The 12,082-nt window shown below is 35.1% G+C and overlaps 1 protein-coding gene across 1 annotated transcript; it reads right to left on the bottom strand.

Moving 5' to 3' along the window:
• Positions 1-1,150: 1,150 nt before the first annotated feature.
• Positions 1,151-2,106, bottom strand: LOC311168898 (olfactory receptor 10AG1-like; the record flags this gene model as incomplete). Its single annotated transcript, XM_084230603.1, is given in 2 exon segments — positions 1,151-1,605; positions 1,608-2,106. Coding segments are annotated over 2 exon segments (954 nt in total).
• Between the last annotated feature and the right edge of the window lie 9,976 nt (positions 2,107-12,082).

Raw genomic sequence — 12,082 nt, 5'->3', positions numbered from 1 at the left:
TTTTTGGTCGTCTGCCTGTTCTTCTCCCCTCTCTATCTCTGGTGAATCCTCTCACCCTGCTTCGCTTCTGGCCTGTACCCCAGTTCTTCTATAAATAAACAAATCTTTAAAAAAAAAGAGTGAAAGAATAATTACTGATATTTACCTCAAGAAAATATTAGAAGGCTATAAAAGTTGCAAATACACACAAGTTAATCATTTTACAGAAACCTGTATTTCAGTTATCCAAATGCCTCTCAACCCATAACTTTTATACCTTTTATGTGCATTTAAAACCTGCATACTGAGGCTTCCCTGGTGGCCTATGGTTTAAGTCTCAGGGCTATTACCCTTGCAATGGGCTAAATACGATCCCAGGCCATGGAACTAATCTACATGGCACGGCACATCTCTTCTGTCTCACTTGCTGCTTCTCTCAGTAATGGATTTAGGTAGATCTGCCTGTTCTGCTTTCTGTCTCTGGTGAATCTTCTCACCTCCAGCAACTCTGGTCTACACCCAAATTCTTGTATGTATAAATAAATAAATCTTTTAAAAGAAAATAAAACTTGTATATGTAATTATGATGAGCTATTTAAATTAATATCATGAATGTGAAGGATTTAAGTGATATTGTAGGGGAAGATTGAATTTTGGAACTAAGATAGTGAGCCATTTTGCATATGTTTGTTCACCATTAGGTAAGTAGCTGAGGAATCATTAATAAAAGCATTGGATAGATGGAATGTCAACTTCCTAAATAAGCTAACTACACCTATGGTAGTTGGGATTCAATCCTTCTTTATGTTACACTTATCTGTGTATTTATAATGCAAATATTGTTCAGAAGCAGGTAAAAACAACACTAGTTAAACCTGTGCCACTAATCACCCTTGTTTCCAACATATTTGAATATCCATCAGTTTCAGACAATATGATACTGGAGATACATATACAATGTGTATTTCAATGTAATTTAAAAGTGTTATTTCATATATTTCTATACCTTGGATTGAGTTTGGGATAACTTTAATTTTTAAAATTACAATTTATTTATTATTTGAGAGATAAATATATGAGATTACACTTTCAGATTATTTTAGAACCTTAGCAAAACTGAAGAAAAAAACAAATGAAATCTTGATAAATAAAGAGTTATAATTGTTTTGAGTCAAGGCACATTCACTTTCTGTAGGAACTTTCTCAAGGCCACCATAACATCCTTGTTTCTCAGACAATATATAATAGGGTTAAACATTGGTATCAAGATGGAGTAAAAAAGGGAAAGGTATTTGTCCATTCCTGAGGAGTGAGAGGACTTAGGTTCCATATACACAATGATGCCGGATCCAAAGAATAAAGTCACAACCATGAGATGGAAAGAGCACGTCGAGAAAGCCTTGGCTCTCCCAGTTGCTGATGGAAGCTTCGTGATGGTGGAAATTATATTCACATACGATCCAAGTATCAACACAAAAGGAACAGTGATATTCAAAGTAGCAATCACATAGATCAATGTCTCAATCATCAAAGTGTCCCCACAAGCAAGTTGAACAACAGGGGGTACATCACAGAAAAAATGGTTCAACTCATTAGATTTACAGAAGGGTGGAGAGAAAACCTGTATGTGAGCCCTATGGGTACTAGAATTCCAGTGATCCAACATGAAGCTGCCAATTGGATACACAGTCTATTGTTCATGATGACAGGGCACATTAATGGATTACAAATGGCAACATACCTGTCATAAGCCATTCCAGTGAGAATTAAGCACTCAGTGGATCCCAAGGACACAAAAATATCCATTTGAAAAGAACAAGTCACAAAGGAAATACTTCTATTTTGTCTGCAAAGATCTGCTAACAATCTGGGTACCGTGACAGACACATAACACATTTCCAAAAAAGAAAAATTCTGAAGAAAAAAATAAATGGGGATCTGGAGTGAAGGATCAACCTTAGTTATCATGATAATGAGGGTATTTCCTGTAAGAATAACAATATAGATTATCAAAAATATACCAAACAGAAATCCTTGAAGGTTGGGAACAGCAGAAAACCCAATCAGGATGAATTCCACCAATGCAGTGTGGTTCCCCAGTGGGGAATTTTGTCCTATGTGTTCCATTTACAAACAAAATAATTTTAAGGTTTAGAGCTCAGTTTAATCCTTTGACCCACCTGAAAAGTGTGACCTATTAAGTCAATGATTTCAAATCCATTGGCACAGGGTAAATGCCTAATTTTCTTTCTGGTTTATTTTATAAAATTCCAGATTGTGGAAACAGAAGATCTATTCTTCTTGGTCATATTTAGAATTATTAGGGGATCATTTCTAACAGTGAGAAAAAAATAGTTAATCATAACATGAAAACAAAGCATGGCAGGGAGCCTTTTCTCAAACAGCTCTAGATTGCAAAGGCTCTTTTCAAGTAAGAATTGTTTCCCCTTTCTGTTTCATATGTTCTCTATTTGCCTTAGTTTTCTATTTATTTGCCTAGCACATTCTCAGTACAATCATGATGGCTCTTTTACATTGCGTTTGATATTTCTTCTGTGAATTTTTCTCAGGGAGTCCAGGGGCAGGTGGTCTATAAGTCTCCACTACCTGGTCCACTTCAGCCAACCTGACCACTCCACAGCTTTCTCCACTGGAAATAATGCACTTTAGCAAGTCCTATGGGGACATAATATCTAGAATGTGAAATAAAGATGTATAGAATTTGCTAATAACAACTTTAATTTTACCATGCCCCCCCAAATTTTAACAAATTTAAGTATATTCCAAATGTTAATGCTTTAAAAATGTGTTAATTTATTTATGTATCTCTGAGATAGTTTGACCAAAATAAAGAAAAAAAGTGTAAGAGAATTTCATCTGGAAATTCAAACATAACCCTAGACAAAGTGGAAAGCCTACCATTGTGATCATCTTATCTCTTATATGAGTACTTGGAACATCATCCTATGATAGAATATTGTTACTTATAACACATAATGTACATATAATATATAGTCAATATATGATATATATGCATATAATATATGCTGTTAAAATATATATTTTTATAATCTACATCTGAATTCTGAACATAATGCCTTATACACTATACACTTTGCTAAATCATTTGTTCAAAAATTGTTTTCTGATCAAAGATGTTCAGTCCACCCTGCACTATGCTAAATGCAGATCTCAATTCTTGTTCTTTCCTTCCAAGCTTTGTATCATTCATTTATGTGAAACAATGCCCATTTTAGAGATCACCACATAATCCTAAATCCACATTGTCACGAATTTGGAACTAGCTCCACTTCACTTCTCAGACCAAATTGAGCTTAACTTCATAGAGAATACAGTTTCCCTTTCTTTTTGTAGGACGTCAAGATCTTCTGATCACCAAAAGTTCCAAAGAGAAGAACATATTGTAATTTCTGTGTTTTACTTCTTAGTGCTGTGGTCATAAATCCCTTCCTACTCAGTTCATGGAATCCTGAGTTCTGACTGCAGTTTCTCACTGTACACCTTCAAGAGAACAGCTCCATTTTATGGCTCACAAATATCAACAGAAGGATCAAGGAACTGGAGGTGTTTTGTATCAAGTGTCCTATAAATTGTAATTCAGTGCACTGGCCTTCCCTAGTCTTTCATTTCTAACTTTGTTTCTACAGTGTTATTTATTTTTTCCTCCTTTCACCTTTTGATATTTTTTTCCCATTTTATAGCTTCTCAAATTTGTCAAGATTTGCATCGCCTTCCCTGCATGCAGAATTTTCTTTATGAGCTCCCCCTTATGATAAACAACTAAAAAGAGTATTTAGCGTAATGACATGGGTTTGTTTGGTAAATAATCAGGTAATCAGACAATATAGAATATGCATGGTAGTTCCTTATGGGTAAATGCTAAGTGCATGTTAAATATAAAGTGTGTTAAATGCTAATGATGATGATGATGATGATAATAATAATAATAATAATAATAATGGCCTATACTATGAGTTCAGTTATATCTTTACAGAGCTTACATACCAGAGGTTACATCAAGCAGGAAAGTGTGGTATCACCCTAGAAAGTGCTGTTCTAGGTGGAGAGAGTTACCTGTTTTGCAGGGGATACACATTGTTAAGGATGCAAAAGCCATTCTGAGATTTTTGTCAGACATCAGGGGATGCAGATCATGCTGGTATTTTCAAGTTTATTAAAACAGAAAAAAAATCATTCCAGAAATAATAGGCCTTTGTATCCTCCTTCTGTTTACTCCAAACAATTATCCAAGGCTTCCACAGATGAGTGGTTTACAAACACCTACTCTTGGGTCATTGAAAAAGATTCCCATTGACTCTTAAATCTCACCCTAAGTCACTGAAGAGTTCACTGACTGAAAGAAAACCTTGATATTAAGTGACTTAAAATGAAAATTTGATATATTCTGGTAATGTAACCCAATTTAAATTAGCAGTGCATAAATTTCCTTGATTGAAAACATACACAGGAATATTAAGAATGTAACTCATGGACATGTTTTGAGATTTAGGAGCACAATCTATTTAGCAGGGTTACTTAAAAGATCCTGGAGTAATTCTGCTATATGATCATTAGCATACTTATAGTATTTACCATTATGATTTTAACTGATATTTCTTTTCTTCATATTGAAATTTGCTCATCTTTTATCCAGTCATGGAGTAGACATTTTCCAACCTATCAGAGGAAAAAAGACCAGAGTATTCATTTGCCAGGAATCCTAAAACCATGCTGGAGATGCCAACCAGAAGCAGAAATTGGAGAGAAATCATTTGAACTTACTGAACTTTTATAGTTAGTTTTTCTCTTCTCTGTAACAGTATCTGGTATTTTGAGTACATGAGAATAGACATATTATAGAAATACAAATAAAATTAAATTTTAATGTCTAACCCAAATTGATAGAATATTGAGAGCATATCCAATAACTTTGTTTATATTCTCTGAAATTGATCGACCCTCTCCATAAAAATTAGGGGTATATTGGCAGTTTTAATATGGTCTGTGGAGTTTTCCCTTTACCAATTCACTATTTTAATAGGACCATTACATTGTGCTGCTTAAAAAGGTCTGGTTATATGAAAATATATTTATATTAATAGTTTTTCAATATCCATTATTTACAACCACACTGTTAATAAACATGCCCAAATTTTCTTATTTTTTACATCTGAATAAAGTAGGTACTGTTACTTTTTTTACATTTTGAATAAAGACAAGATACATAGAGAGTTAAGTATCTTTCCAGTGTCAAGAAGCTAGTACCTGATCCAGGTGACCTAATACTCAGCCAGGTGATGCCAACCCTACAAACTTAATCAAAACTGAATGGTTTTCTTAAAGCATTCAATTAGCACTGATTTTTAAGTATAATATTTTTCAAAATATAACTAAACATGTAATTTTTTTTTATGATAAGGTGTTTCATGTCCATTTTATATCTTTTATACTGCTCTACTTATAGTGTGTATTTCAAGTTCAGCATTCTGTATCACAAATGAATATGATCAGAAGAAAGGAAAATGTACTTTTAATGACTATATTCTGAGTTTTAAAATACACTATAAAATAATAAAAATAAAATTAAAAATATACTATTATAAAATAAGCAGGATACTATAATCTCTGCTTACCTGGTACACATTATGGAGACATCTCTGTGTCACTCTTAATAATAGGGTGTCATGTCATATAAATTTCTGGTTTTTATTATCAAGTAACAAATTCAACAACTATTATTCTTCCTTGATCTCATACTTCACTTAAAAACACAGTGAAACTTAGGTAGTAAATTGTGCCTTCTTCACTGAAAGGACAGTGTTTCTCCAGAACATGTTGCTAATATTTTAAACTCCTTGATCTATTTATCAGGTGGTAACTAGGAGATGAGCAGGGCTGTCCCGTTGGATCAGGATGCAGTTCAGTTCTCTCTCTGGTGAGTATGGGCTGTGGAGCCTGAGCCCCTGACCACTCCTCTGACCCTGGCTCTCCATCCACTCCAGCTCTGAGGAGTAGAGGCTCCCATTTGGCACCAAGTTAGAAGCACTCACAGCATTTCCTTGGAACTATAGCTATGCAAGACATCTGAAGACACTAAAATTCAAATCTTTAAAACATCTTTTCTTGACCTCAAAGAATGTAACTTGGAAAGACTTTGGAGCTTATGAAATACAGTGTTTTTTTTTTTTTTTTAATTATTAGACCCTCTGCTCATATCTCCATATAATTTTTCTTTAGTTACAGGGACATATATTTTAAAAAATGAAGCTAATAAGGAGATGATACACTGATTCTGGAATTCACTCTATGAGAAAGGCATGAAAAAGAAAATGATATTAGGTGGTTTTTAAAACTGTAAGTAACATAGAGGTAAATTTTATTGTTACTTTGAATTTTCATAAACTTTGTAAATTATGAATTCATGCATCCAATGCTTAATTATTAGGCATCAATAAATATGTATCTATGAACAATGCTCATCAGGAGAGGTAAAGAACATTGCAGACTCTAAGTTGGTCATAAAGTTTGATTGCTAGAATTCTGCTCATTTTTAAATTTAGTTGTCTTGTTCCATTGTATGAAATATTGCTAATATTCCTGCAACTAAGTGAAATATTTCAAATGCAACATTCTATCCTGTAATATAACATCCATTTGACCTTTATCACATAATATTTTAACTTCCATTCCATATTTTGACACTCTTTTCTCATTATCAACTCTTTGACTGCAAGTCATTTGTCTTGATTTTTGCAAGATCTTGCTCTGATAATAGTACATTGACACAGGAAAGTCAGGGACAATAATTTGGAGAATCAACAATTTATAGCTAGGTTATTTAATTTTCCAAAATCACTCATAATATGTAGTATTTTTTTTTCCTTTGCTAGAAAGGACTAAACTGCCAGTGAAAGGAATTTATGAAATAACATAATGTACTTTAGTGTGGACAACAGCAGAAGCGGGAAAGCCACTTGAGAGGTGATTGCTATAATCCATGTGCGAGATGATAAAAGCCAGGTCAGACCTGAAGTAGTGAGTATATTGTATGTTATTACCCTGTGAGAGGTGGTTGGGTAATTTACATGGATTCTATGCCCAAACATTTGCTTCTGTTTTCAGTCTCAAAATTACCATATGTAAACCAACAACTATAGAAAATATAACATTTGTCAGTCTCCCTAACCGTTACCCACAGTGTCTTGCCTCAATCAATCATTTAATTATACTGAACTGAACCTGGAAGACTTTGAAATATTCTTTATTGCCAGGGCTTCAAACCTTTCTTACTCAAAGAAATTCAACAATCTCTTAGTCAAGAATAATGCTTTTATGTAAAGTAATTGATTTTTTTCCTCCAACTTCCTTGACTCACCTTCTCTGGGTCCCAGAGATGTGTTGGGCATCAGGCCAGAGACTGAGAAGCATCCACAGGCTTTGATCCTCCCTCATGTCTTCATTTCTGCCTTATTTTGGGGATATGTTCCCAACTTAGTTGCATCTTGCAGTACCACGTGCATTAGTTCTTGACAATAAATTAGATGAGCTACACAATTAGTTTAATTCACATACTTATCACCTCACCAGCTTTCTTTCTTAATTTCTGTGTGTGAATTCATAAGCTATACTCTGCCAGCAAAGTTCAGGCACACAATACAGTCTTACTAGGTTAGTTACCATTTTGTACACTAGATTCCCAGAACTGACTCCCCTTAGGGGCTCCCTGGTGGCGGGCAGGTTGAGCACAGTGCTGTGAAGCTGTCCACAGCTTCTGCAGCGTGGGTTCGATTCCCGGCCCTCCAGGGAGTTACCCACATGGTGTGGCAGACCTCTCCTGACTTGCCTGCTGCTCCCCTCAGCAGTCTATTTCAATCAGTCTGCCTGTTTTGCATCCCGCTCTGTCTCTGGTGAATCCTCGCACCCTCCGGCACCTTTGCCTTGTACAACAGTTCTTGTATAAAAATAAATAAATCTTTAAAAACAAAAAGGAAATGACTCCCCTTTTAATAGAAAGTTTGTGCTCTTTGACCAACATCATACTATAGCCCCACAAACCACATTTGTGTTTGACTTTTTGTTAGATCACACTTATAAGTGATGCCACTGAGTACTTGTCTTCTGAATCTGGTTTATTTCACTGAGTTCATGAGTTCACCTATATTACTTATTTCAGTGAGGTCACCCATGTTGTCATGCATGGGTGGGTTTCCTTCAGATAAAAAGAATCCCAAACGTATAGTATATACCATATCTTCTTTTTTTTTTTTTTTCTCACTATTTGGTTTTATTTTTTTTTCTCCCATTTTATTTTATTTTTTTTAATTTTTTTTAAATTTTTTTTATAAATTTTATTGTTATATTCCCCATACAATTGCAGCCCCCCCATTCTGACCCTAATCCCTCCCCTCCTGCCCCCGCCCCCCTAAAAGTGTCTCTGGTTCATAGTTTTTTGTTGATTTTGATTTTCACTTTCTTATAGTTATTCATTTTCCTGGTCCCTTATTTAAGTTTTCTAGATTCCTGCTATGAGTGAGACCATCCGGTATTTTTCTTTTTCTTTCTGGCTTATTTCGCTGAGCATGATTCCTTCCAGCGCCATCCATGTTGCTGCAAATTGCATGTGTTTATCTTTTTTGAATGCTGAGTAATATTCCATGGTATATATGTACCACATCTTCTTGATCCAGTCATCTATTTTTGGGCATTTGGGCTGTTTCCAAAGCTTAGCTATTGTAAATAGTGCTGCTATAAACATAGGGGTGCAGGTGTTGTTTGGAATTGATGTTTCTGTGTCCTTTGGGTAAATACCTAGGAGTGGAATTGCTGTATCATATGGAAGCTCTATGTTTAGTAGGTCCAGAAATCTCCACACAGCTTTCCACAGTGGTTGGACCAGTTTGCACTCCCACCAACAGTGCAGAAGAGTTCCTTTTTCTCCACACCCTCGCCAACATTTGTTGTTGCTAGTTTTTTTAATATGTGCCATTCTCACTGGTGTGAGATGGTATCTCATGGTAGTTTTGATTTGCATTTCCCTGATGACAAGTGATGTTGAACATTTTTTCATATGCCTGTTGGCCATTTGCATTTCCTCTTCAGAGAAGTTTCTTTTTAGCTCTTCTGCCCATTTTTTGACTGGATTATTTTCTTTGTTGTTGTTGAGTCTCATCAGCTCTTTGCAGATTTTTGTGATCAGTCCTTTATCATTAGTGTTGGGTGCAAAAATGTTCTCCCAGTTGGTGGGGTTTCTCTTTGTTTTTGTTATTGTCTCTTTTGCTGTGCAAAAGCTCTTTAATTTGATGTAGTCCCAGCTGTTTATCTTTGCCTTCACTATCACTGCTTTGGGTGATGTGTCTGTAAAGATGTCTTTGATGTGCAAATCACGTAGTGTTTCGCCTATATTTCCTTCTATATATTTTATGGTTCCAGGTCTTATGTCTAGTTCTTTAATCCATTTTGAGTTGATTTTTGTGTATGGTGTGAGGTAGTGGTCAAGCTTCATTCTTTTGCATGTAGCAACCCAGTTTTCCCAGCACCATTTATTGAACAAACTTTCTTTGCTCCAATGCATAGTCTTTGCTCCTTTGTCAAAGATTAGTTGACTATAAATCTGTGGGTTTATTTCTGGATTTTCTATTCAATTCCATTGGTCTGTATGTCTGTTCTTGTTCCAATACCATGCAGTTTTGATGATTATGGCTTTGTAGTATAGTTTGAAGTCTGGGAGTGTGATGCCTCCATTCCCTTCTTTTTTTTTCAGGAGAGCTTTGGCTATTCGGGGTTTTTTGTGATTCCATATGAATTTCATCATTAATTGTTCTATTTCTTTGAAGAATGACATTGAAATTTTGATTGGAATAGCATTGAATCTGTATATTGCTTTTGGAAGGATGGCCATTTTAATAATGTTTATTCTTCCAATCCATGAGCAGGGGATGTCTCTCCATTTCTTTGTGTCTTCTTCTATTTCTTTTAACAGTGTTTACTGTTTTCTTTGTATAGGTCCTTTACCTCTTTTGTTAGATTTATTCCCAAATATTTGATTTTTTTTGTTTCAATAACAAAAGGGATGGTTTTTTTGATTTCTTCTTCTTCAGATTTATTGTTTGTGTATAGGAAGGCTACTGACTTTTGCGTGTTGATTTTGTATCCTGCCACTTTACTGAACTGATTGATGAGTTGAATTAGCTTTTCTGTGGAGTTTTTGGGGTTCTCTATGTATAATATCATATCGTCTGCAAATAGTGATAGTTTGACTTCTTCTTTTCCTATTTGGATTCCTTGGATGTCTTTCTCTTGTCTTATTGCCCTGGCTAGGACTTCCAGTATTATATTGAAAAGCAGTGGTGAGAGTGGACATCCTTGTCTTGTTCCAGATCTTAATGGAATTGCTTTCAGCTTTTCACCATTGAGAATGATACTGGCTGTTGGCTTGTCATAGATGGCCTTTATGATGTTGAGGTATGTTCCTTGTATCCCAAGAATTTCAAGGGCTTTTATCATGAATGGGTGTTGCACTTTGTCGAAAGCTTTCTCAGCATCTATTGATATTATCATATGGTTTTTATATTTCTTTTTGTTGATGTGTTGGATAACGTTGATTGATTTTCGGATGTTAAACCATCCTTGTGTCCCTGGAATGAATCCTACTTGGTCGTGGTGAATTATCTTATGGATACATTGTTGGATTCTGATAGCTAAAATTTTATTGAGGATTTTTGCATCAGTGTTCATTAGGGAGATTGGCCTGTAGTTTTCCTTTTTTGTGTTGTCCTTGTTCGGTTTTGGTATTAGTGTAATGTTGGCTTCATAGAACGTGTTTGGTATTGTCCCTTCCTTCTCAATTTTTTGGAAGAGTTTGTGAAGGATAGGCACTAATTCGTCTCTGAATGTTTGGTAGAATTCATTTGTAAATCCATCAGGACTTGGGCTTTTGTTTTTGGGGAGGTTTTTGATTACCATTTCAATTTCTTAATTGTAATTGGTCTGTTTAGGTGTTCTATTTCTTCTTTATCTAGCTTTGGGTGATTGTAGAGTTGTAGGAATTTGTCCATCTCCTCTAGATTGTTAAACTTGTTTCCATATAACTGTTCATAGTAGTTATTGATTATTCTTTTGATTTCTGCTGTGTCCGTTGTGATTTCTCCTCTTTCATTGATGATCCTGTTTATTTGTGCTTTCTCCCTTTTTTCCTTTGTGAGCCTGGGTAGGGGTTTGTCTATTTTATTGATTTTTTCAAAGAACCAGCTCTTGGTTTCATTGATCTTTTGGATTGTTTTTTTAGTTTCAATTTCATTTATTTCTGCTTTGGTTTTTATTATTTCTTTTCTTCTACTGGTTTTGGGGTTTTTTTGTTGTTCTTTTTCTAGATTTGAGCTTCGAGATTAGGTTGTTTCTTTGCGTTCTTTCTTGTTTCTTGATGTGAGCTTCTATTGCTATATATTTTCCTCTTATTACTGCTTTTGCTGCATCCCATACATTTAGGATATTGGTGTCCTCCTTGTCGTTCAATTCAAAAATTTTTTTAATTTCTTCTTTGATCTCCTCATTAGTCCAATGGTCTTCCAGTAGTGTGGTTTTTAATCTCCATGAGGTAGGAAAGTTCCTTGCCTTCTTTTTATGGTTTATTTCTAGTTTGATGCCTTCATGGTCAGAAAAGATGGTTGATATGATTTCAATCTTGGTGTATCTGTTGATGTTTGTCTTGTGCCCCAGTATGTGATCGATCCTGGAGAATGATCCGTGTGCGCTTGAGAAAAATGTGTACTCCGTTTTTTTGGGGTTTAGTGTTCTATAGATGTCTGTTAAGCCCAATTGCTCTAGGTCCTTATTTAGAGATTTGGTTTCTTTACTTATTTTTTGTCTTGTTGATCTATCCATTGTTGATAGTGGTGTGTTGAAGTCTCCCACTACGTATGTGTTTTCTCTGATGTCTGTTTTCAGAGAGGACAACAGTTGTCTGATATATTTTGGTGCTCCTTCGTTTGGTGAGTATATGTTAATGAGTGTTATTTCTTCTTGAAGTATTGTCCCCTTGATCATAATGTAGTGACCATTGGGGTCTCTTTTTATCTTTTTGAGT

This window comes from Talpa europaea (genome assembly GCF_964194135.1).
Source record: "Talpa europaea genome assembly, chromosome: 1".
NCBI lineage: Eukaryota > Metazoa > Chordata > Mammalia > Eulipotyphla > Talpidae > Talpa > Talpa europaea.
The sequence above is the reverse complement of the archived record's forward strand: the minus strand, read 5'-3'. Positions and strand labels throughout refer to the sequence as shown.